At 41.1% G+C, this 27468-nt stretch overlaps 1 protein-coding gene across 1 annotated transcript in view; it reads right to left on the bottom strand.

The window, feature by feature from the left end:
* Positions 1-20957, bottom strand: part of LOC309515859 (macrophage mannose receptor 1-like) — a 53631-nt gene extending 32674 nt beyond the window's left edge. Inside the window, exons 1-14 of the mRNA XM_082194073.1 lie at positions 20792-20957; positions 18362-18763; positions 16455-16628; positions 14516-14674; positions 13937-14050; positions 13487-13630; positions 12312-12494; positions 11389-11546; positions 10206-10319; positions 8486-8601; positions 6875-7023; positions 5176-5375; positions 3420-3529; positions 2201-2276 (exon numbers count right to left, since the gene is read on the bottom strand). Of these exons, the coding sequence (XP_082050199.1) occupies positions 2201-2276; positions 3420-3529; positions 5176-5375; positions 6875-7023; positions 8486-8601; positions 10206-10319; positions 11389-11546; positions 12312-12494; positions 13487-13630; positions 13937-14050; positions 14516-14674; positions 16455-16628; positions 18362-18763; positions 20792-20852 (2160 nt within the window). The 5' untranslated portion in view covers positions 20853-20957. The remainder of the gene's footprint in view (positions 1-2200; positions 2277-3419; positions 3530-5175; positions 5376-6874; positions 7024-8485; positions 8602-10205; positions 10320-11388; positions 11547-12311; positions 12495-13486; positions 13631-13936; positions 14051-14515; positions 14675-16454; positions 16629-18361; positions 18764-20791) is intronic.
* Positions 20958-27468: the final 6511 nt, after the last annotated feature.

The following is a 27468-nucleotide window of genomic DNA, read 5'->3' as shown; positions in this document are numbered from 1 at the left end:
AAGAGAAAGCAGATTGCTGTGTGCACTGCTTAAAAAAACTCTGTTCCCACCCCCAAATTGGCAACATCAAAATTACCCCAGCAACTCAGGCTACCAATCCCTGCTAGGGCCAAGCATCCCAAACATGCCTAGCAACAGCGGGGGGTCTTTTCTGGCCCCCACTGCAACACGTGCTCTCTTTTAATGAGAACGCACATTGTGGTTTTTTATGTATTGTGATTTGCTGCTGTTTTTATCGATTATGGATAAGTAATTCTTTATTGTAATTGATAAGTGTAAACTGTTTAAATATTACTTGCTGATGTTACATTTTAGTGTTTCATTCATTCATAGACTTTATTGCACTAGCCAAAGGCCATGGCATCATTTACAAGAAGAACATTAAAAAATCAACAATAACCATAAAACATCAGGCATAACAAATATGATAAATCGCAATCACATCTCCTAAAAATTGTTTGCTGCATGTAATAGACTAGCTGGGGATTCTCAGGTAGAATGTGCCAACTTAAATGTCCAAATCACCTTTGCAATTGACTGCAATTTTGTCTAGTTCTTTCCTCCTAATCTTCTTAGCTGCCAGTGTGTATAGTTTATAAGTTACAAAATCATCCGTATCACTCAGCAGCCATTTCACCCTTTCCACCCTGTTCGAGTGTGTTCCGTTCGTAAGCAGGGGTTTTATAAATCAGTCTCTTGGGTCTGTATATAGCGGGCATTGCAGTAAATAATGGTACAGGTCCTGTACATAAGGTTGCCCACACAGATAAAGTCTCTCGTTGTACTGTACTTCGCCGTACCGTCCATCCAACACCGCCAAGGGCATTGATTGAAATCATAATTCTGTAAAAGCGATTCTTAGTATGGCAAGTGGGAGCTTTGTCAGATAACTAGCTTGAGTGTGCTCCATTTTGATAAGTGGGAACCATGGTGAACTTTGGGTAGAGGCAATCATGGTTAAATCCCTTTCTGCATCGGACCTATAGAGGCGATCGCTTAAGTGCCTCTTGTCCAACTTCATGACCGCCTGAAGATCTTGTACTTGAAATCTTTTTACATAGTTTAGACACAGATAGTCAATTCTTGCCTGTATTGTTATCGCGTCCACTTCAACACGAAGGAGAACAGCTGGAGTCCAATTTTAGTGCTTGCTATTGGATTCTAATGGATTATTGCATATTGCTTTATTTGATATACATTGTTTATTTTAAAGTTATTGTGAATTTTTATACAGGATCTGATTGTTACTATTAATGTTTGATGTTTTATTATTATTTGTGTGTGTGTTGTAAGTTGTCAAGAGTGGCTGGGGCAACCCAGCCAGATGGGTAGGGTATAAATATTATAATAGTAAAATTTATTACATTTTTGTATGGCCCTTCATCCGAGGATCACAGGGTGGTTTACAATATAAAAACACAAAAAATACACAACATAGTAACAAACAAAATTCATAACCAGTTTTAAAAGCCATAGATTGTTTAATTAGCCAAAGGCATGGGAGAAGAGATATATTTTTGCCTGGCACCTCAAGATATGTAATGAAGGTGCCAAACAAACCTCCCTGGGGAGAGCATTCCACAAGCAGGGGGCCGCTGCAGAAAAGGCCCTTTGTCATGTTGCCACCCTCCAAACCTCTTGTGGAGGAGGCACATGAAGAAGAGTCTCAGATGATGAAAAATGTTTTAACTGTAATGGCCACTTTTCCAAATCATGGCTTTGCTTTGGATAGTACAGGACCAGCAGGACCAGGGAAGGAGGGCAGCAGCCACAATCTTTGTTTTCCCATTTGCACTAAACCATAGTTCATTTTTGAATTACATGTAGGTGTTTGTGCTCCTATTGGTGCATTGTTTAATGCTCTGTTTGTTACATCATCATCATCATCATCATCATCATCATCATCATAATACATAAGAGCACTATTTTAAAAACAAAGCAAAAACAAATCTAATCCAACTGGATAAGCAGCAATTTCATCAACTCTGCAGGAACTGCCATAGGTGCTGGGTCCAAAAATTAGATTGCATACAAACCCATGCTTAAAGGCTCGGATGCTGGAAATTTACCGGTAAGTGACTAAACATTTAAAACAATGCTATGGGATCTGTCCAGAAAGCAAAAGAGCTTCAACATTCATATTCAAAATGGTTTTGTAAAAATGATATTAATTTTCCTGTCAATACATTAGCATACTTACAGGAAATCCATCACTCCAAGTAAATCCTTTATCAGGCTCCAACTTAATTAAACCAACCCAACAATGACGTCGAAACCTAAAATATATAAAAGATAATTTTAGAGTGCAGAAAATTTTAGAGTGCTCTAGTTTTCCCCCTCTTGGACTACTGCAATGGGGCTACCTTTGAAGGTGACCCAGAAACTGCAATTAATCCAGAATGCGGCAGCCAGACTGTTGACTGGGAGTGGCTGCCGGGACCACATAACTCTGGTCCTGAGAGATCTGCATTGGCTCCCAGTACGTTTCTGAGCACAATTCGAAATGTTGGCACTGACCTTTAAAGCCCTAAATGGCCTCAGTCCTGTATACCTGAAGGAGCATCTTCACTGCCATGATTCAGCCCGGACACTGAGGTCCAGCGCCGAGGGCCTTCTGGCAGTTCCCTCGCTGCAAGAAGTCAAGTTACAGGGAACCAGGCAGAGGGCCTTCTCGGTAGTGGCGCCCACCCTCTGGAACACCCTCCCTTCAGATGTGAAGGATATAAGCAGCTATCCTATCTTTAAAAGACATCTGAAGGCAGCCCTATTTAGGGAAGTTTTTAATATTTAATGCTGTACTGTTTTTAACATTTGATTGGGAGCCACCCAGAGTGGCTGGGGAAACTCAGCCAGATGGGCGGGGTATAAATAATAAATTAAATTATTATTATTATTTATTCTAAATCTTTACAGGTGACTATATTATAAACCCTGACCCCTACCTCCTTTTTGGTTGGTTGATGGGCACATTTGAACCTTAAAAATATATATACCATCCTATTATCAGCACTATACCGAAATGTCTGACATGGGGGCATGGATAGTCACAATGGACAAACAAGTTCCCAAAGACACTGAGTTAAAAAGCAGAAGTTGGGTCTGAGCCCAAAACACCTCAGTACATATTTCAGTCTACCTAGTGCACATATTTCACAGAAGTCAACTGGTGATTCTCAGAGATGCGTAGCATGAGGTAGATTCTTTCCCCTCTTTTTGATAAAGGGCCACCTGTTTTTTTCAGTATAGTTAGTGTGTGTAACAGAGAGGAAGGACATTTTAGTGTGTGAATTTCAAATGAGACGGGTGTTTGGGAGATTCACATGGAAATGGAAGCCAAATACAATGTCTTCCCCATCCGTAACCAGAACAGTTTTTGATTCTGAGACAATGTGAAGAAATAAACATTTCATGAAACTCACTGATGGTACAAACCAAACTTTTCTTCGCTGTTAGCAGAAGCTAGGTCTCCTCCAATTGCTCTACAAAAATCTTGTGCTTCAAACCAAGTTAGCATGTTACTTGTATAGGCCTAAATGGATATAAATACAATTGCATATTGGTAAGAATCTTGCAAATTCCATTCACAGTGAGATCTGCGTGGTTTGCACGAACCCCTCTTTGACATGTAACAATGGTAGCTAAGGGCCAAAGCAGACATGGCATAAAAGCATGTGATTAATCGGCACAATTTTTTAAAAAATAAATAGATTTGGGTGGGAAACTCCCACCGATGCTCATTAGAACTTTCCTCCTATGTTTTGTCCTTTCAACCAGCTGTCTCTTCCACCTGCCTTTGCACAAGGAAGTCCAGGACTGGCAGTACCTGAAACAGCTAGTCAGATTAGGAAGCACAAATCTTATCTTCCCATCTGCAAGTCCTATTTTAACTGCACAAGCACAGTCTTTTTCTCTTCTATAGAAGGGTATGGCTCAGCAACTCACTGGTTACAAAGTTCCCTGTAGAGGAGGAAGCTTTTTAATGTGTAAAGATCAACATATCTAAAATGTTGAAAGCTGCCCAGAGTTGCACCGCCTAGTCAGATGGGTGGGCTACAAACAATAAAACGATGACAACAACGAATGTTACTTCTTCTGCTTGAGCACCATTTCTGATAGTCTCCAGCAAATCTCACAAGATTTGGACCCTAGATACAATATAAAAATCTTCAAGCATAATTAAGCCTCATTTCCACCCTCTTGGTGATAGAGTTGCAGGTAGACTGGACTCCCTGGATCTTCAGACTCTAGTAAAGGGACCTACTGTGTTACTATCAATATGGGGGTATCTTTCAGGGGGGCAGTTTGGTATCTGGTCTTACTGAACAACTTTGATCAATGTTGACAAAATGCGTGTTCAGGAAGTGTCCCCTCCCATCCCTACCTGGAGACAGGGGTGGACTTTGGACTTTCAAATATCAGTGGCACCCTCTGCAAGGACACAATTCAGTGCCCCCCCCCGACTCTTGCTTTCTGTTCTGCACATGCACTAAAAAAAAAGAAAAGCTAAAGGACCCCTGGATGGTAATGTCCAGTCAAAGGCGACTATGGGGATGCGGTGCTCATCTCACTTTCAAGCTGAGGGAGCAGGCATTTGTCCACAGACAGCTTTCCGGGTCATGTGGCCAGCATGACTAAACCGCCTCTGGTGCAATGAAACACTGTGACGGAAACCAGAGCCCGCAGAAACACCATTTACCTTCCTTCTGTAGTGGTACCTATTTATCTACTTGCACTGGCGTGCTTTCGAACTGCTAGGTTGGCAGGAGTTGGGACACAGCAAAGGGAGCTCACTCTGTCATGGGGATTTGAACCACCGACCTTCTGATTGGCAAGCCCAAGAGACTCAGTGGTTTAGAGCACAGCGCCACCCGTGTGTACTACATCATAATTGAAACACTCTGCAGTGGCACCCCTACTTTGGTTTGGTGCCCTGTGTGGAGGAACATTTAAAAGGCAATTGCATATTGACACTTCAAATAAACCACAGTACAAAACATTGAACTAAAACCCACTTAAAAAAGAATAACAACAAAATCCTGCACCAAGTAGTTAAATTGAAAACTAAAAATCACATCCTCAAATATCTCAAAAGGTTCACTTAGACAAAAGTAATTTCTCTCTTTGCTTTGATATTGAAACAAACAAGAACTTGGATTCAAGAAGCAGTATACCCACTTTAAAGCATACACTTCTGTAAGGGCTTTGAAGCCATCCTTCTGGGCATGGGGGTGGGGGAATTGTTGATGGGGCAGGAGTTGTTGTCATAGTTTCTGCCCATTTTTTGCAGATGAAGGCTGCCTTCTCCTTGCAGTTCACAACATCCCACAGTCCAGCTGCAGTGCCAGTTCTCATGGCTACACAGCCAGATTGTTGCCCTTTTGGAGACACAAGACAAGAGCCACGTCAATTGAGCTTTTCTTCATAGGCATTCAAAACAACTAGAGAAAGGTTTTGTAAAATATGATTCTGTTGGATAGCCCACCTCATATAACCTGCTTAAGAATAAATAATGGATGAGGGGGTTAAGACCAAAAAGTAAGCTGTCCTGCCAGGCTTAGCTCACCTTGGACGGACTAGGTCAGGGATAGTCAACTGTTAAGTTGTGGGTGAACATATCAGACGACACAGCGATTCTTCAAACAGCTCTTGTTTATTCACAGGCCCAGAACAGAACTGAACTGAAGGGTTCAGCCAGCCTGCTTATATAGAGCTCCACTACAATGCAACAGTAACAACTTTCTATAACTATCCAATCACTGAACGTCACTTTCAATTCCTTATTTGCATATGTAGACCTGAGTGAAAACTATCTACAGTACCCCCTGCTGGCCCAGCGTGAGAACTTCAGTACCTAACATCAACCTGGCCCCTACCACCCACTAGTGGGCATTTCAGGATTCCAGGTGGGTGGCAGAGGGTTCCACGCCCCATGTTACTGCAGCACTGGTGGGCGGTAAGGAAATTTGAAAAATGCATTAGTGGGCGGTAGGTATAAAAAGCTTGACTACCACTGGACTAGGTAATCAAGCATTTGTTTTCCTTCAGTCTATCTGAGAAGCTCAGTGTGTGAGGAGGGCTAAGCTGGTTGCTCCAAGTTCAGACCACATAACTCTAACAAGCCTCTCTTGAGCTCCTGTTCCAATAACATAGGCGCTTACAACACTTTGGAACTAAGCCAAGTTTTGCTGCCTGTGCAAGCTTTTCTGGATGCTGCATGGAAAAGCACATTTCAATGAGTTACGTAGCTGAATATATACAGTGGTACCTCAGAAGTTGAACGGCTCCATTGCCTAAAGTTTGGGCTCCTGAATGACAAAAACCTGGAAGCAAGTGTTCTGGTTTTTGAACGTTCCTCAGAAGCCAAACGTCCAATGTGGCTTCTGCTGTCTGCAAGTACCAATCAGAAGCTGCACCTTGGAAGTCGAACAAAGTCAAGCGTCCTTACAGAACAGATTACGTTCGACTTCTGAGGTACCACTGTATGTATATTAAATCTTTGCTGTGGTTCTCTCACCAAAGAGTACTCGCACCCAACTTGCATCATGGCATCCAGGAATTTTCCTTCTTATACAGCGGTACCTCGGTTTTTGAACCTCTCTGTTGACAAACGTTTCGGTTTTCAAACGCCGTAAACCCGGAAGTAAATGCTTCCATTTTTGAACACGCCTTGGAAGTCAAGCAGCTTTTGCTGAGTTATTTTTCTCAATTTTCTCTATTAAAATTGGCAGACTGCCATTTGCCCCTTGGTTTTCGAACGTTTTGGAACTCGAACGGTCTCCCAGAACCCATTACGTTTGAAAACTGAGGTACGACTGTATATCTATTTTTTCCCTTGCCATCAAAACATTCCTGATAGACTTCAGGCAGTACCTACCAGGCATTCCTGAATTCCAGTCAGTGAACAGAACACTGTCTCTATTGATCCATTTGAATGTCCCTTGCTGCTGTACATCTGAAAAGCCAATCCAGAAATATTTTTCAGAACGAAGCCCAATTAGACTAGTCAGGTAGGCCTGTTCATATCTGTAGGGAAGAAGAAGAGAAGAATAGTAGTTTGGATTTGATACCCAGCTTTATCACTACCCTAAGGAGTCTCAAAGCGGCTAACAATGTCCTTTCCCTTCCTCCCCCACAACAAACACTCTTTGAGGTGAGTGAGGCTGAGAGACTTCAGAGAAGTGTGACTAGCCAAGGTCACCCAGCAGCTGAGGAGTGGGGATGCGAACCTGGTTCACCAGATTACGAGTCCACTGCTCTTAACCACTACACCACACTGGAACGATGTGTAATTGATGCATTCAAATGATTATTAATTTCCTACATTTTAAAACAGGCTAGCTCTCATCCAGTCAAAATGCACATTTTGGAATGACAAGAGATAGCTCACAGTGAAAAAATGGAAAATCTTAAGCCTACAGGTCCACTATCACAAAGCAATACATCTGCATGTTGCATTTATCAGCACAATTCAGACTACAAGTCTTTCACAAGTACAAAACAAAAACTACAATGGCATCCAGAGAAAGAAACTGTGAAACAGAAGAATCTCAGCCCAGACTGCACATTAGGCCACAAGTGGCCACATACAGCATAGCATTAAGGATCTTAGAAGGAATTCTAGAAAACATTCACTCACTTTAGACAGAAAAACACAGACTGAGACAATGATTAAATCTGTCGGAAAGACTGCAAGATCCATGTAGCCTGGAGAAGAGGAGTTTAAGGGGTGATATGATAGCCATGTTCAAATATATAAAAGGATGTCATGTAGAGGAGGGAGAAAGGTTGTTTTCTGCTGCTCCAGAAAAGCAGACACGGAGCAATGGATCCAAACTGCAAGAAAGAAGATTCCACCTAAACATTAGGAAGAACTTCCTGACAGTGAGAGCTGTTCGACAGTGGAATTTGCTGCCAAGGAGTATGGTGGAGTCTCCTTTGGAGGTCTTTAAGCAGAGGCTTGACAACCATATGTCAGGAGTGCTCTGATGGTGTTTCCTGCTTGGTAGGGGGTTGGACTCAATGGCCCGTCTGGTCTATTCCAACTCTATGATTCTAGGATTCTATGTAGTGCAGATGTTTCAGGAAAGTGAGGCAAGCCACAGATTGCAAATCAGATAGGAAATTCACAAGAAATGAGAGGAGCCGCTCATTCAAGAAAGTAGCTTAGTCGCATGCTGCAGGTCAAATCTTAATATTTGTTATGTGGCCAAAGAATTTAACATCTTAAAATAAAGGCATTGCACCTTTCATTCACAGAAACAGAAAAAAGTTGTTAGTCCTATTCAGAGTAAAGTAGACCCACTGAAATTAATGAGCATGGATAACATATGTCAATTAATTTCAGAAGGTTTACTCTGAGTAAACCTTAGTTGGAAACAGCCCATAGTCACAGGAAAGTCACTTTTTTCTCTCTTTCATGCCCAACAAGGGGGAGAATAGACTAAAACATGCCCTCTGAACAACAAACCCATGGGCTTCCTTTTACCTGTTCTCCACAGAAGCCAGTGATCCCTTATTTGTTTCACAGAATGTATTTGCTTCTGAAAACGTTGCAGATGTTTGGCTAATTAAGTAACAATAGGAACCATGCCTTTTCCAGCCCTGTTCATATAGAAGAACCAACAACCACATGTTACTACAGTATTACAAGTTTGGAGACGTGTTTTTGGTAGTAATGTTGCTGACTTTACTGAAACAGAAATCCCCATCCAGCACTAGGTACCATAGAAATTGTACTCTTGAAAGCAGAATGTGTCAGAATTCAGTTATAAAATAAGATTTCCCTGGATTCCTAGATCGAGATTTTGGGGCGTAATACAAACAGAGGTTTAAAAAAAGAAAACATGCAGCAAAGTAATGTGTGGAAATGCAGCCTATTAGACCTTTAAAATATCCCCCTTTTAAATCGTTTGTAAAGCTTCCCTTTCTTTCCCATTTAGCATAGAAAAGACCATACTGTTAGGTTAGTTTATCATTGTTATTGGTGCATTTAACTGATCTTTCTGTTCTTTCGGAATTTTTGGTAAATTATTCTGCCTTAAATTGTCCTCCATTTTTTCTAAATCCTCTTTTCCAGCTTTATATAAGTCTCTATAAAATTTTAAGAATTTTTTTCTAATTTCTTTTGGGTTATCTATTATTTTCTCCTCTACTTTTATCTTATTGATTATATTTTGGTCTTGTTTTTTTCCAATTGCCATGCCAAAAGCTTTCCTGGTTTATTTGCAAATTCAATTTTTGTTTGTTTTATATATTTTATTTTCCATTCTACTACTTAATTAATGAATGTTGAAAATTGGGTTCGCAGCATCTTAATATTTTGTTTTATCAATGTATTTCCAGGTTTCTTAGTTAACTCTTTTTCATTTTTAATGAGTTCGTCAAGTATCATTTTCTTCTCCCTTAACTTTCTCTGAAACGTATTGTGTTGTATAAAGAAACCTTTCATTACTGCTTTACTAGTCTCCCACACCATATTTATATCAGTTTCCTTATTCAAATTTAATTCAAAATAACCTTTTATAGTTTTTTGGGCTTTTTGCAGAATCATTTGATTATCTAATAGGCTTTCATTCAATTTCCATCTAAATGTTGAATTCCCTTCACTTCTCAAATCCAATAATATTGCATTATGATCTGAGAGAGTCCTTGGCAATATCTTCACGTTCCCCACTCTTATTGTCAGTTCACTGGAGTTATTCTTCCGGCAGATTGATTTGGCTCAGAGAAAAAAGTGTGCTGTCTTTCTAATCGATAGTTGAATCTCCAAATGTCTATTAGGTTCAAGCTTTCCATCAACTTAAAAAAAGCCATTGGGAGTTTTCCTTCTTTTGAGTATTCCTTTTCCTTATTGTTCTGCCCATTTCAAGGGAAACCACCCCATTCATATCCCCCATTGCCATTATTTTCTGATCCATATAATCAAATAATTTTTCCTTCAAAGATTTGTAAAATTCCGATTTCCTCTCATTTGGGGCATATATCCCCACAATTATTTATTTATTTTGCCTTGCAACTTTAACTGTTCAGCTATCACTCTTCCCTCCTCATCCATGAAGATCTGCTGTGGGCCATATTTGTTTTTTATATACAATATTACTCCTCTTTTCTTAATTTTGTCCGACGTTATAAATTCTCTTCCTAATCTTTTATTTATCAACCTTCTTTCATTTGTTAAACTACTGTACAGTTTACTTTAAACTTACTTTCTTGCAATTTGGATCAACATTTTCAGGTTCTTCAGGAAGAAATCCCAACGGTTCTCTTTTACAGATGAAGCCAAGTTCCTCTTCACAGAAATAATCTGCCCAATATCCACTCTGGAAATGGAAAAATAAAGAAATAAACATTTCAGTGAAGAAGTATACACTTCCTCATTTTCTTGATGCTTGGTGTCTTTTGTGTTGATACAAAGCTTTCTATTGCATTATCTTGTCCTTAAAAAGCATTGACTAGTTGTACTATATCTAGCTGTGAGGTGCCTTGAGCCCCTATCAGGGAAAAGGGTAGGATATAATATTAATATTAATATTAAATTCTGAAAACATTGCATTGGAGCGTAACCACCAATGAGTGGAAGTTTATCCAGCCACATGTTTGGCTTCTGATATTTCAACAAGCAATTCCCACCTAAGTACTGGCACAATCATATCTGTGAAACGCTTCCTCTTTTAAAAACAAAAATCAAAAGAATAAAGGTGACATTCTTAAGAAGATGGTTCTACATGTAGCAGAAGAGAAACAGTGCTGATTGTGACTAACATGAGATGGAATGGAAATTGCTGCCTCCTTGTAACATACAATTAGCTCTCAACAAGAGCAGTTGGTATGGGGAAGGGTGTCATGTGGAGATGCCCTCCTGACACCAGCACTGCCGTTTACTGGGACAGTAGGACAGACTGGGGTTGTGAAGGTGCACCAGGTGCACCACTATACACACAGGTCCTGCTATCAGAACGCTTGCTATCCACAAATTTTGTTATCAGAAATGAAGAATTAGTACCCAGACCTCGCTATGCCCACCGCAGATTCAGAAATCCAAGCAGCCAAAATCTTCTCCCTCCTTACTTGTTTGTGCATTTCTGGTCGGTGGCAACCTTTTTTTGGGCAGAAACCATGCAGGGAGGGAGAGAGATCAGACAAATTAGGGAGCAGGAGAGAGCAGCCATTTCAGGAAGAAACCATGGAGGGAGGGAGGAGAGTGATTGGACAGATTAAAAATATTCCCATAAGAAATGATGTAACTTGTCAACTTGTTGTGTGAATGCTCGCCTAACAAATTCCTGGGAATGCATTGTGTTCGGAAAGCAGGACCTGGATGTATTTGATCTTTCACACAAAACTGAATCCAAGGAAATACATCTTTGTTGGGGGTTCCATGTTTTTTACCTCCCCATTCATAATGACACAGGCACTTTGCTCATCATTTATGTGTGCAGGTTTTCCTTTCTGCCACTTGGTGAGTCTCACTGTAGAACCATCACTCCATTCATAATACTTCGGAATCTTCTGGTCATTCAGTCCTATCCAGAGAAGATCTGTTGACTCTAAGAACACAAATGCATCTTGTTTATTTGCTCACAGACTTTAATTGCAATAAACCCAGGTGTTTCACAGGATCCTATTATTATTAAATTTGTATACCACTAGGGATAAAGAAAGCTGATCGCCAAAGAATTGATGCTTTTGAATTATGGTGCTGGAGAAGACTCTTGAGAGTCCCATGGACTGCAAGAAAATCAAACCTCTCCATTCTGAAGGAAATCAGCCCTGAGTGCTCACTGGAAGGACAGATCGTGAAGCTGAGGCTCCAATACTTTGGCCACCTCATGAGAAGAGAAGACTCCCTGGAAAAGACCCTGATGTTGGGAAAGATGGAGGGCACAAGGAAAAGGGGACGACAGAGGATGAGATGGTTGGATAGTGTTCTCAAAGCTACCAGCATGAGTTTGACCAAACTACGGGAGGCAGTGGAAGACAGGAGTGCCTGGCGTGCTCTGGTCCATGGGGTCATGAAGAGTCGGACACGACTAAACAACAACAACAAGGAATGATGGAAGTTGTAGTCCAGAACCAGAAACAGCTGGAGACCTAGGTTTGGTGAAGTTTGGTGAAGGCTGTAATAGTGCCATATCTCACATTTGGGTCTCATGTTCAATACAGCAGAGTGGTGCTTTTTCTCCCCAGGGTGGGAGACTCAGTAACATTCCCTTCTTGCATGTGGTAACAAAAACACAAAACAAAAAACTCTCTCTCTTAATCTCACATATATAGCAGATACCAGAAGAACCAAACTTTCTAGATGTACTTACGGTAGCCAAGCTGAGATATGACAAAGCTGTATTCTTCAATGCTGTGAATACTTATTAAATCTCCGTCTTCTTCTCTGCAGGACCATAACGCATTCTTCCATGTCTTAAGGTCTCTGTTAAGGCGGTAACAGTGACCTGCAAACGCAGCCCAACCATCTGGACATTTAATTGGTTTCAAGCCATCTAAAAAGAGATCAAAATTAAGATAGCATGACTGGAGGATTTTTTAAAAGAAGAAAGTGTGTTAGGATATTAGGATGTCATAGTCTCAATTTCTTAATTTATGTATATAAAAAATATGAGAGGAAATTCTGACAATCAATATTAACAAGGCAGAGTAGCCAGTTCTTTACCATGAGGATATTATTGTCAATAGGATTACCAACAATTATTGTATTCAAATACATTTATTTCACTTATGGGAATGTGGGATTTGCTGTGTAACTCAACAACAGCTGGGAGTGCTACCTGTTAAGTTTAATAATACAGTTGATAACTTATTCTTAGCTAATGACAATATATCCTGGGCAGAGGAGGAATGGTGGAGACCGCCTCCCCAGCCTGACCCTTCCAGGGAAGAGGAAACAGTTCAGAATTACAACAGGGGTTTGAGGGAGGTCACAGCTCAGAGGCAGATGGGGGGGAAAGTTGGGAAAAAATGGGAGAGGAGGAGGAGGCAGAGCCGGAGCAGCAGCTGGCTGATACGTTGTCACTAGAAAGCATTCCAGACCCACCATCTACCAGAACCCAGTAAACCTTAAATACAGGAGAGCAAAGGGCTCGAAGACAAATGGCCCTAAGCAGCTACGGTAGGGGTGGTGGTGCTGTTGACGAATGAGGAAGTGGGAGTGAGGGTGTGCGTGGAGATTTACTTGGGACAACATCATTATTCCAAGAGGCTGCATTCCCAAGCCTCTCTCTGTGAATATTGAATGAAAAAGCAGACGGTAAGGACTTTTTCTTGTCTTATCCGTTCCTGGCAACCTGCCGTGGGGGTTGGTTCCTCTGCTGCCTGACATCAGTAAAGTGTTCTATATTGCATATACTGCTACAAACAGCAAAACCTCCACTGCTAGAGATAAGATTTTTAAAAATGTAATATTGCCATTGGCAAACTCCACAACTTATGACATAATGAAATATATGTGACCTTCATTCCCAGGTTAGCATCATACCTGAAGGAATAAAAGAAACATCTAATGAAGAGTTTTCTTTCTTGCAAATGTATCCAAGTTTCTGATGACACTTATCATTCTCCCAATTGCCATTATTAGACAGCATTGATCCACATAATTTTTCTGTTTCTGGTGATGGGCTCCCTTTAAGAAAGAGTGAGAGAAACAATCATTTATCTGTGCCCTGTATTAACATAGTAACACTGTATTTATCATTCATTTGGAGGCTCTGCATTTTTAGGAGCTCTGCTAAAAAGTAGCTCGTAATGTTTTAAATATAAATGCATGTTATTTGTTTTCCTGTTTGCAGAAGTATTTATATCTCAAGAGAAAATAGTATTCTTGGAATATCTATACAAGAAACTACAGGGACAAAACACTAAAACACGGGAGAAATAATATATATATTACGATTCAGATAGAATAATATATATATTACGATTCACTCACCTGGAGCCCAGTTTAAATATCTGAAAGGACGATCAGCAACCCACTGCCATCCACTCTCGGCATCAAAGCTGATCAGACCAATCCAGTAGGCAGCAGTCATACTATTTATTAATCCTATTCAATGAAAAGAAAATCAGTTGTCTTGGTTTATGTAGCTATGGGATCCGTAGTTATGAAGCTGGGTGGGAAGGAAGCAAAATTAAACAACAACTAAAGTCGCTTCTAGGGTGGCAGCTTTTATTCCAGTATAGCTAAATATTAAGCAGAAATTAATATGATGAAACATTTCATCTAGTATACAGATGCTATGTTTTATTAGATTTAATCAATTAATTTCTGCTTCTACTGTTGTCAAAGACACAGAGGACCTGCTAGGAGATCTGGTAACCATGAATGCAAAGAATAATCTGCAGTGGGATCATTTGAAATGGATGACATTCAAATTAATTCTGCTGGGAGTAAGGGTACTTATTATATTATGTTTATGAAATTGCTCCCTATAGTTGAGACAATATTGATTATGTAGCAAAATATTATTAGAACTGATCACTTCTTTAGGTGTGCTTTATTGTGTTCTACCTGTCAGGTACGCTTGTTCATGTAAACTGGTGATGCTCAGTAATTCTGCATTCTGTTGCCGGCAACTTTTTCTTGCTTGGTACCATGTTAGAGCTGAGCGGGAATTGATCTGGTAGAGATTCCCTGTCCAATGGTTTTTGGTCCAGAAGAATTCATCATCTGTAAGCATTGTTAACACTAGTGTCAAATTATAAAATCACAAATGGCAAAGCTAAATCTGCAAGTGAGATAAACCTGATTAATCAAGATACCACTTTTCCAGAGGATACCCAAATCATATAGAGCAGCACCCTGGGCCTCCCTCCATAATAATGTGGCTTCCGAAGCCCCATTTGCAATATTCAAGCATTAGGTGGTGATATCTTCAGGCGCAGCAACTTAACCACATCAATTTCTATTTACGCTTCCTGGAACCCTGTGTGCAAAGAGGACTTCAGGTTTCAGGTTAGTTTACATGAGTTGGCTTTATCCCTGTAGACATTCACACCTAATGCATGGATGTATATACAACTCTACCCCACCCACTGCATGAGTCACCACTGGCCAGATCCCAAAACAGGAAGGACCAGACACACTCATCTTTAACACACCATCACACACAGAGACCATTGTTCCACATAGAAACAAAGGCATATATTTCATTTTAGTAGCTCTACTCAAATTGTACCTTCTGGTTCCCTCTCTGCTTTGGTCTTCTTACCTAAGAGAAAGGATCTGCAGCTGCATGGTTCATACAGCATCAAAACTCTTTCAGCTGTTCCCCCCTGAACAGCTGAGGGTTGGGAGAAGACCAAGGGACAAATGGAACCTGGCTGCCCCGCTTCTGCTCTAGACCTTGATTTTGTCTTGAACTGAACTACATCATCATCTCAATCCCTTTCAAGTTAAGAAGTGCAGACCTGATCCTGTATGGAGCTCTGGCATTCTTGATATTTATTTTACTCTCACTCTTAGGGGAAAGTTCCCCCCCACCCTCATCTTCTGCTTATGTTGCACAATCAGTAAAACAGAGGCAATAATGACTATTTCCCTTTCTCTGTGTAGGAGGAACATTCCTCTAAGCAGCTCATACATGATGGCAAAGTAAGGGCCTGGCTTATTCTTATATGTTGTACTCCCCATGATTTTTTTTAAAAATTAAAACTGTATATTATAAATAAACAAACTCAGTTTTACCTTTTACTGGACAATGTCCGCTTAAAGAGTCTTTAGTCACCTCTGTGCAACTGGCTTCCATCTTTTAAAAATTAAAGCTAAGAGTCTAGGGCCCCAGCTGACTCCCCAAAATCTGACCTCTTCTCTGTTGGCAGCCGTGCAGTAATCCCATGAAAACAATACAAAGAAGGTCAATGTGCAGGTAAACTACAAGCCCTGCCTTACACCTATTCAATGTGTCAAATGCCAAGGTGCAAGTGCATCCTGAAAATTGCAGGTATGCAACTGAAAAAAATGCAAAAGCCTATTTGCAAGGGACAGAAGTCTGCCAAGACATTTCTCCCTCTGCCTTGATCTTCTTGCAGCAGGGGAAAGACCTGCAATTGCACACTTTGGAGAATATCAAAATCCTTTTCCATCTAAGCTGCTCCCCACTGAACAGCTGATTGGCTCAAAGGAGATGAGAGGGCCAGAGGAAAACTGGCTGTACCCTGCATACAGCAGTTTGCCACCTCTACTGTGGACCTTGCTTTTGGCTTGATGTCTGTTCCTTTCAATTGAAGAAGTGTGAGCCTGATCCTGTAAGGGGACCCTGACATTACTGACAATTCATTTTGTTCTGATTCACAGGAGAAAGATCCCTCTCCCCATTTTCTTCTTAAGTTGCACAACCTGTAGAACAGATGCAATAACGACTAGTTCCCTTTTCTCTTTGTTAGGAGGGACATTCCTCTAAGCAAGAAATGCACAATGGCAAAGGCTCAAACAAACCCTTTTTGTTTACCTTTCACTGGACAATATCCGGTTAAAGAGTCTCTATCCACATCTGCAGTTGTTCCGCACCAAAGTCGCCCATGTTCATCATTGTCTCTTATGCACTGAGCATACAATTCATTCCGATACTTGAATGGAAACATACAGGGGGCTCCAAAAGAATTGCCTTCTAAGGTATACAGAGCTAAAAGAAAATTGAATAGATGCAATGATGAAATCATTTGTTATGAGATAAGAACAGAAGTAGATAAGCAGAAGAGATGAAGACAAAGTCCTCAATACAGAATGCCAGATATACTCAGATGCATATGTTGACTTTCTGTGTGGACAGGCTTCCCCGTTGACATTAACTGGGTTTTGAACATTCATTCTGTTGCATGAATGCACATGTGCAACTTCCCTTTTAATTGAAGTGGATCATCAGTCCCTGGTGTCCCCAGGAAAGGTTGGGAAAGACTTCTGAATGAAACCCTGGAGAGCTGCTGACAATACAATGTGGATGAGCCAAAGTTTTGACATGGTACAAAGTATCTTGCTGTCTTCCTAAGACTTTTTGAAGTAGGCTGCATGGTATGCACACTTAAACTCTGGTGCCCATCATGAAATTTCTACACAGAAGTAGAGTTGCAAAATAAACAGAAAGCTACCAACCACTCAGTGTTGGTAAATCTGGCCCCTTGTTGCAATGCAAAGGACGTGAAAGCATTTCCTGCTCAGGCAAATGGAACTAGTGGAACCAATGAAACAAATGGAACTAATAGAAATTGAATTGATACTGTTGGGCTATATTTCTATCCTTGCATGTCCCCCCACCCCGGTAATTCTTACAGTTTTAAAACATCATTTAAACATCTATTGGAAAGGGTGCATATGTCTACTGAGGAAGGAGAGATTCAGCAATTTTTGATTTTAAAAAATCGTCATAAAATTTTAGTATGAATTTCTCCTAATACACACATTTTTATATGCAGTTTTGACTAATGCACTTTTTTTTTGCAATTTCCCTTACATAATGCATTTTGTATGTTATTTCCACAAATATATTCTTTTTTTAATGCACTTTCCTATTAGATCCCTTTTTGCGAATACTCAGAGAACAATATTGAAAAAATTTAGATAACTGCGAATTTTGAAGGGTAGCTGTGTTTCAGTTTTCGTATTGCTTTTCAAAAGTTCAGATGAGCTGGATTCAGCTTTAAATGCAAACTGAATAGAATTTCACACACACACCATCGCTACCCTTGAACCTCCAGGTCTACAGCCCAGAGACCCCAGTCCTGGTAGCAGCATTTTGTGTTTCAAGTGTTGGACCAAAAAATAAAGCCATCCACTTCTAATATGACATGAAAGCTTTCTTAGTACAGTACTTGAATTTGGCTGGATGCAGATTATCACTACAGTGGTACCTCGGGTTACATACGCTTCAGGTTACAGTCTCCGCTAACCCAGAAATAGTACCTTGGGTTAAGAACTTTGCTTCAGGATGAGAACAGAAATCGTGCTCTGGCAGCGCGGCGGCAGCAGGAGGCCCAATTAGCTAAAGTGGTGCTTCAGGTTAAGAACAGTTTCAGGTTAAGAACGGACCTCTGGAACGAATTAAGTACTTAACCCGAGGTACCACTGTACTTTGTTAAAGGAAAGAGTAAGATGCTAGTGTGTGTGTGTGTGTTAGATATAGAAAGAGATGGTCAGAGAGATAAAGAGGCTGGGCTGAGACATTTATGTCATAACCATGACAGAAACAAACAGGGCTAAACAGCTGCTCTCCCTTTGCTCTGGTCCTGATGAAAACTGGACTCCCACGACTGCTACAAGATGGGTTTTCTTTGGATATGTTTTGAAGTTATGTGGTTAGCACCATGTCTATGTCAGCCTTGACCATCTGATCATCTAGAGAAAGAGGAATTTGAATTTTACCTTCATAGGCCTTAGAGCACAGGCTGTCTTTTGTTCCATAGATCTTCCAGGTACTCTTGCTGGTGGCTACTTTAGAAAGTATAAGATGACTTTTTGGGCCACTTTCGGGATTTAAAAACAAATCCCCCTGTTCGAGTGCAAGGAGGCTCTCATTTCTGCATTCCCATTTCTGAAGTTCAGTCGTCTCATTACAGGGGGAGAGGGTGAGTGCAACCAGGTTTGACTTGGACGGCACTGCCAGGCATAACTTCACTGCCATGTTCAAAACCTGGTCGTCGGAAACCCACTTGAAATGTTGCCACTCATTATCCTCATCACAGTTGTCCACAATGATGGAACCAGATTTCTGAGATTGTATACAGAGCTTGAGGTTTTCATTATATATCAGAAAGCTGTCACTATCTGCAAAATCAAGAGAGGAAGAATAGGAAACTAGGGAGGAAGTTCCACATACTTTCCAATATCTCAACCATTGATAGAATGGTAATACCAGGATTCAGAATAAGAGGCAGTAATATTGAAAGAGAAAAGGGAGAAATGCCTTTCATGTTAATACTGTACTTTTCATGATCCAGTACAGTGCCTTATTATTCAGTGGTCAATAACCTATTCCATTTATAAGTCACTAATTTTGATTCTTTGTGGCAGATATAGTTTGCAGCTTATTTTATTCTAAATACTATGCTATTGTTGTTGGCAAGGGACACGGGTGGCGTTGTGGGTTAAACCACAGAGCCTAGGACTTGCCAATCAGAAGGTCGGCGATTCAAATCCCCGCGATGAGGTGATCTCCCGTTGCTCGGTCCCTGCTCCTGCCCACCTAGCAGTTCAAAAGCACGTCAAAGTGCAAGTAGATAAATAGGTACCGCTCTGGTGGGAAGGTAAATGGCATTTCTGTGCGCTGCTCTGGTTCTCCAGAAGCGGCTTAGTCATGCTGGCCACATGACCCGGAAGCTGTTTGCTGGCTTCCTCAGCCAATAAAGCGAGATGAGCACCGCAACCCCAGAGTCGGCCACGACTGGACCTAATGGTCAGGGGTCCCTTTACCTTTACCTATTGTTGTTGGCATCCATTTTTAAGCGACATTTCATTTTCATGGTGAGGTTTTTTTTTTAAAAATATATATATTTATAAATAAAACTTCTAAAAACCCTCAACCATGCCAACAGAAATATTTTTATGTTATATTTCTTTAATGTGTTTGAAGGACAAAGTAGGCATGTGTGAGATCTGAAATTGGTTCCCTTAACATCTTTCTATTTTGTTAAAACCACAGTGCTGGGGCCAACATGGTGTGCAGATAGGGAAGAGTGAGTTGATCCTTTCCCTCTCTGATGCCAATTCCATCCGAAACTCCAACAATTTAACTGTGCAGGGAAACTTAATAAAAGAAAACATATGGTGAACAACTGATCTATTATTGCTTTAGTTAATTAAAAGAATTTCTGTACCACCTTTTTGCTTGAAACTAATCTAGAGGTGAATTACAAATAAAGACAACAGCAACCCTAAAAGCAATATAATACAAAAACAAAGCATGACTAATCCTTGATTCATTAAAACTGGTATCAACAGTAAGGAATATGAATTGAGCAATTGGTTATCTAACATATCTAGAAAATAAAACTACATAGGTTAATAGACCATCATCTACACGATTAAAGAACTCCAGCCACTTCAAAAAATGATTCTTCTATTGAAGTATAGCTAACAATATGGTGATTTCCCTTCCTGAGAAAGAGGCTCCAAAGGGCTGTAACCAGTGTTGTCCTTCACACTGAAGGAAAGCTCATTGATCCAGTGGAGCCCTCCATTAGCCGAATGGGGAGGACCCCAACACTCTTGGGGGATCTTTGGCACATGGGGGTGGGAGGGAGATACAAGGGGAGTGAGAAATGGCAAACATTGTCACTTTCCCTATTTCATTGATGGAAGGTTCTACTAAATCAAATAGCTTTGTGTCAGTGCAAAGGATACCCTTTATATATAAACCAGATGCTTTTTTATGATGTAAATGCAGGTGTTGGATATATTGCTTGTGTAATATTATTAGATCAAAAATATTTATCTTATATTTACAATTTATTTCTGTATCGTGCAAAAATAAGTAACAGGGAAAAGACTAACTTCTATACAGGGAAAGAAGTAAATTCTTTATTTCAACAATAGAACACAAATAAATAAATTGTATTCAAAACTATGTTAGCCATTGATTTATTGCAATAACTTCCACACCTTTTTTATGGTTATAAACAATAAAAATGTTAAACCAATTAACCTTGAATCTAACATTTCATGTATTTAACTTCCTAGCTGTACAACATTAACTTTCTGAAGATGATTTAAATTTCACCAGATAAAATTATGTGAAAGATGCAGCTCCACTTATTGTTACGTTCACAATGGTGATGGAATTGAAGAAGAGCTTACCTGATACCTGAAAAGCCGGCTGGATGAGGAGCAAGAGATTTAGGAGCCAAAGGGAAGACATTGGCCACAACCAAACCTATCACACCACTCCCATGAAAATAAGACAAATCAGAGTTTGCTGCTTTTCAAGAACTTCATAAATGAGTCAGGCAGAATGAAATTTTCACTTCTGTGTTTGACATGAAATTCACTGAATTCAAACGGATTGCAATGTGTGTGTGCTGACACAGACACACACACTCACAGATTTTTGCTAACCCATCAGCTTCCACAGAAAAGATCTATTTTTGCATATCATCTGCGGGATATTTAGATTCATTTCTCATCACTTAGGCTGGTACTTAGGCTCTCCCTTACACACACACACACACACACACACACACACACACACACACACACTTTTGCTAACCAGCTTCCATGGAAAAGATCTATTTCTGCAGAAAACCCATGAGTTATTTAGTTATTTTGGCTGGTACAACTCCACAAGGTAACAAAACAAGGTAACAGTACATAGTGCTAAGGAAGGATGTACATAGGAGATCCTCATTGATAACTATGCTGCTTTTAAGCCATGGCCAAGCTCTGAGAGAGCCGCTAGCTGGAGGTCTGATTCTGGCCTCAGGAAATGAAGATCAAAAGGACCAGAGGCAGATCAAAAGGCTATCAATCGTCACTAGCCATAATGGCTATGCTCTGCCTCCACAGTTGGAGGCAATAATGTTCTGAACACTATGTTAAGTATAATTGTTTGATTGATGCTGAAATGGAGAATGTCTGTGTGTATTGCTGAAAAGGTTTAACATGGGGAAATTCCACTAGAGTATTCTAAGTTCTCTCTGAGCTCCTAAATGAGTTGGATCCTTGATTGAGAGGGAGCAACTGTGTGGCTACAGTGAAGACCTTACAGTGATTGTAGACAATGTTCATGTGTTTACTGGAGTCCTTTCAATTTTGTGTCAGTGATGTAAATCAGCTTATACAGTGGTACCTCTGGTTACATACTTAATTCGTTCCGGAGGGCCATTGTTAACCTGAAACTGTTCTTAACCTGAAGCATCGCTTTAGCTAATGGGGCCTCCCGCTGCTGCCGTGCAATTTCTGTTCTCATCCTGAAGCAAAGTTCTTAACCTGAGGTACTATTTCTGGGTTAGCGGATTCTGTAACCTGAAGTGTATGTAACCTGAAGCGTATGTAACCCAAGGTACCATTGTATATGGAAAATCCTTGCATTTGCAATTTAGATAAAAACACTGTTAATGGTTCATATTAAATAATCATATTGTTCTAGTGCTCACTTCCTCCTGTAGAGGAAACACTGTGGAAGGAAACTGTCAGGAAGTGGACTGAGGAGGAATAGTGGGAGCCCCCCTACTTTTCTGAACCTTTCCAAGGGCAGAAGGACAGTATAGATTTAGAACAGTGGTTTGTAGAAGGGCATAGTCCAGAGTGGAAAAGCTGGGAAATATTGGGTGAGGAGCAGCTAGAAGAGAAAACACCAGGAGAGAGAGACAGCTGGTAGATTCAGTGTCCTTGGAAAGCATTCCTGACTCCTCCTTTGCCTAAGACTAGATGGGCTCTGAGAATGATAGAACAGAAAGCGTGACGGCAACAAGATCAGATTACCCGGCATAGGAATGACGTAGATTAATGGGGACAGAGGGAAAACCTTTACTGGGAGCAATGCATTTTTTTAGCATGCTATGCCTTCCTTTGTATCTTGCTGTGATTATTAAAGAACTTATCTGGTAAGAACGCTCCTTTCTTTTGATCTGCTTAATTACTGCCACCGGGGGAGGGATCTGATTCCAAGAAGCCTGCCAGAGAAGTAATCTAGTCTTGATCCATAACAGGAGTGGGGAACATTTTTCAGACTGAGAGCCATATTCTGTTCTAGGAGACTTTCAAAGGACCACATACCAGTGGGTGGAGCAGCAAATGTTAATTTCACACTTCAATTATACATTCTAGACAGGCAAAATACTCAAGGGGGAGGGGGTACAAAACAGGGCCAGTGGCTGGGAAGTGTGTGTGGCTGGGGGAAAGATCCAAGTGTCACTTAGGGGTTCTGGAGGACCACAGTCCCTAGGCCTGAGGTTCCCCATCCCTATAGTCTTGGTTGTCAGATGTAAGCCAAGCAAGTTGAAGTGTTGGCTGGGAATAACGTCTCTTGTCATGGACTTCCATCATAAGCAGATAGCCAACAACAGCCCTTTGAGGCCCAGAAGTTTCCTCATGACTGGGAAGGGGAGAGAAACACCACCCTCTTTTGTCTTTAGTTTTTTTCCCCTCTCTGTTGCTATGGACAAGGGTTGTGTGCTGGGCCTGGGGGTAACCTGAGTAAAGCGGTCCTGGTCCGGTCCTGAATCCAAGGGTTCCATGAGGAGTGAGTCCGACAGGGCCAAGGCAGGACACAAGGCAGGAAACCAGGCAAGGCCAGGCACAGGATGACAGACAGGTTCTGGCAAACAGCAACGTTGCTCGCGCAACCTGGGGCAGGGTCCAGCAGCCTTTTATCTCTGTCAGGGTAACGGCTGGTCCTGATCACCTCCCTGTCTCGCCTGAAGGCGAGCACTCCTCCTGCGAGTACTCAGGTCTCTCCTTCTCCCAGACCTCTCAGTCGCTGCAGCTCAGGAGATGTCGGCAGGTTACTAGACTCAGAGGCCGCCTCAGCCTCTCCTGACCCAACTGGTAGTGGAACAGCTGTAAGTGATTGCCCAGCTGGAGGCAACAAGGTCATCCCCGCATTTGGAGCCAGGGCAGGCTCAGGCCCCTGACTCGGCCCAGCTGGTGTTTGTTGCAGGGGAACCTGTGCCAACTGGGGCTCTTCAGAATCAGGCCCCAGACTAGGTGCAGCTGCTGCCTGAGGCAAAGGATCCGGTGCGGGCTGAGACTCCTCTGGCTCCGAGCCCAAACCCGAGTCCCAGGCCATCACAGGTTGGATGGTTCTTGCTGTGGATGCTTGTTGTTAAGTTGCTCAAAAGTCACAGAGTGAGAATCTGTTGGCACAGTGTGTAAGAGAGACAATGTATGTGAGACCCCATTTTATTCCTGTGGTCATTAACTCATGATATTGTTATGATTTAAGTGAGTTTAAAAGGCTAAACTGCACATTCTCACCATATTATTTCCCTCCCCCCACCAGGGTTTACGAAATGCTTTGTAGTAGTAGTAGTAGTAGCATTAGTAGTTTTGCTATAAGATGTCAGGAATGTAGAAGCAACTGTAAAGAATGGAATGGTGGGAGAAAGGTTTATTCTGTGCTTCACAACGGAAGTAATCCAAATAACCATCTGAATGGAGGATCCTGGAAAATCATTAAGTTCAGTGTCTAAAACGACCAAGCTCTTGCCCCACTGCCTCTCTGTATTCCACATACAGAGGCCAACTGGAATGGCAGTCAAATCTTCCTTCAACACTGGCAATGAAACAGCAGCTTGCACTGTGCCTGACACAACAGGCTAGTTTAGTGAGGCCAGGACAGGCCATGTAGCACACACAGCTCTGTCTTCCACTAAGGGACAATGGTCATGGGGCTTAGGATGCAGAGGCAGAAGTTTGATGCCACTGCCCCTGAACAACTGTCACCTTAGTTTAATGGTGGAGCTGGCTCTGATCCCAGTGTCTACTTCACATTACAGGAAATACAGACATTGGAGGGTGGTGAACAACTGTGTAGCAAATTCCCCTTCCTATGAAAAGAGCCCTGCTTGGTTAGACCAAGGGCCTATTTAGTCCTATTTGTATAGTGGCCAACTAGATCCTGTGAGAAGCCTACAAGGGGGATGCAATTGCAGTGGTCCTCAGCAGCTCTTAATCAGACACATACACTTTCTGATACTACAGGTAATATCATCATCATGGCTTCTCATTGACCACCTTCTCCTCCATCGATAGCACCCTCTGTAGCATCTGATTCAGCACACTTTGTGTTCTCTTGGCATCATGAAGCAGTATGGGTTTTGTTTGTTTGTTTTTCGTCTTCACCAGCAACAACCAATGTGCATTTCTAGAGAAGGAAATAACACCAGGAAGCAAATAAAGAGCAACATGTTCAAATGAGACTGGGGGACATGGGGCAGCTGTTCTGTTTGGTAAGCACTGCCTAGTTCCTTCCTCAATCACATCTGGAAAATGTGGATCAACCGCAAAGTATAATGAGTTCAAAAGAATTGAGAAGTGAAAGTCATCTGCGATGTTATGAAGTTTACTAAATATTTTTTTAAAGTGGTCAAATGATTCCCCCCCCCATTCAAATTGCTGAGTTGGTGCCTGGTTAGCCCATTACCAGATAATTCAGAAGAATTTATAAAAGAATGTTTGTATGCAGCCCCAAACCATGAAGAAATGTGGCTCTCTGGGAAAGATGGTTCGTCACCCATGAGATGCAGGACTGTTCTGTAAAATTGTTGTGCATACTGATGCTTCACATAGTTAGTAGTTATGTATTCATTAACTTTGTAGATGTTTGTGGTTTCCAGACAAGACTTAAAGAAAGACCCACAAAGAGTCCACTGCAGTAATCCAATCTTGAAGACTAGCAGACCCTCCAAGTGTCCCTATTTTCCACAGACGCCCCTGATTTAGAGAAGCTGTCCTGGTTTCTGGTTTGATCCCAGAATGTCCCGCTTTTCCTTAGGATGTCCCTATTTTCATTGGAGACATGTTGGAGGGTATGGAGTTATCGGACCCCTGAGCTGTCTGAAGGCAATCCTGTATAGGGAAGCCCCCCCCCCAATGTTTAATGTTTTATTATGTTGTGAAAGAAGATTCCACCTAAACATTAGTAGTTAGTAGAAAGAAGATTCCACCTAAACATTAGGAAGAACTTCCTGACAGTAAGAGCTGTTCGACAGTGGAATTTGCTGCCAAGGAGTGTGGTGGAGTCTCCTTCTATGGAGGTCTTTAAGCAGAGGCTTGACAACCATATGTCAGGAGTGCTCTGATGGTGTTTCCTGCTTGGCAGGGGGTTGGACTCGATGGCCCTTGTGGTCTATTCCAACTCTATGATTCTAGGATTCTATTCTAGGATTCTATGTTTTTATATATGTTGAAAGTGGCTCAGAGTGGCTTTGGCAACCCAGTAAGATGTGTGGGGTATAAACAGTAAAATTCTGAAGGTACTTTCTTTCACCTTTGGTGGACGTGCCCGAAGATTAAGGCCTTCTGGGAAATGATATATAATGAAATGAAAAAGGTACTTAAATGTACTTTCCCTAAGAAACCAGAGGCCTTCCTCTTGGGCATTGTCGGCCAATTGGTGTTAAAGAGGGACAGAACATTCTTTATGTATGCTACAACAGCAGCAAGAATACTCATAGCAAAGTATTGGAAGACACAAGATCTACCCACCTTGGAAGAGTGGCAGATGAAGGTGATTGACTACATGGGACTGGCTGAAATGACTGACAGAATCCGAGACCAAGGGAAAGAGACGGCGGAAGAAGATTGGAAGAAATTTAAAATTTATCTTAAGAAATATTGCAAAATTAATGAATTTTAAAATGTTGTGGTTATATAAAGTAAGGGATTACAGCTGTTAAAGATTAAGTAAAAGAAAAGGAAAAAGTCGGATAAAATTAAGGGGAAGGATTTGCTGAAATAATTTTGGGAATTGGAATGCAGAAAGGGGAGGTATGGGGAAGTCGATGAAGTAAGTTTAAGAAAAAAGGAGTTGAAATTATACGTGTTTGTTTGTTACTGTATGTATATCTTTGTATTGTGTGTATTGTATGTGTTTTTAAAATTTGTGAAAATTTAATAAATATTTATAAAATATAAATAGTAAAATTATCATTATGGAATGAGGTGTCCCTATTTTCATTGGAGAAATGTTGGAGGATATGAACTAGTAAGGCAAAGTTATCCTAGCACAGGAGCAGTTGCAGCTGTTGTAGTAGCTGCTGAGGGTCATCAAAGGAGCTCATAGCAATGGATGCCCTAAGAATCTATTGAGAAGTTACTGCTCTTCTCAAACATTTCTGTGTGTATTACCAGCAACATCCTGCTGCTTAGAAAAATTGTGCTATTTGGTGCTATTAAAACTACATTCTTTGACACAAATATACATCTTGAGATATGTAGTTTAATGTTTTTAAATAATCCAATGTGCTTGAAAGGAGTGTAAGCAACAGAAAATAATGCAGCCAGTTCCATCAGGTAATCAGCAATATAACTTATAACGAGGTCTAACAAGAGGATCATAATCAGAAAGCAATTGGTGGACATTGAACCCTCCCTCCTGTTAACTTCTTTCCCATATGGCTGGGCAGATTGTGATCAACACCAGCAGTAGCAATACCTGGGAAAGTGTACTACTAGATTTGGCAACTACCACACAATCAGATCAGTTCAACCAGGAATCAGATTTGTATTTTCAGAGCAGCATGGAACCCTCATAACATAGAAGCAGTTTTCACCCCATTGCTGTGATTGTGAATCAAGCCTAGACCTGTGCAGATAACTGGGGTGAATGGAGTCTACCTTTTTATTATTTATTATTTAGCAAGAATCACTTCCCCGTCAGTGTCTGATGCCAACAATGGAAGCTTATGACCAGAAAGAACCTTTAGGTTGCAATCGCCTACACATTTAAGGCCTGTTAAAATCGATGAGACTTGCTTCTCAGGAGTTGTTTAAAACAGCTGCCCTGGCAGCCAGTTCATTTCTGGGCCGAATTC

Source organism: Podarcis vaucheri, assembly GCF_965113315.1.
Source record: "Podarcis vaucheri genome assembly, chromosome: 12".
Classification (NCBI taxonomy): Eukaryota; Metazoa; Chordata; class Lepidosauria; order Squamata; family Lacertidae; genus Podarcis; species Podarcis vaucheri.
This window is presented reverse-complemented; position numbering and strand designations above follow the sequence as displayed.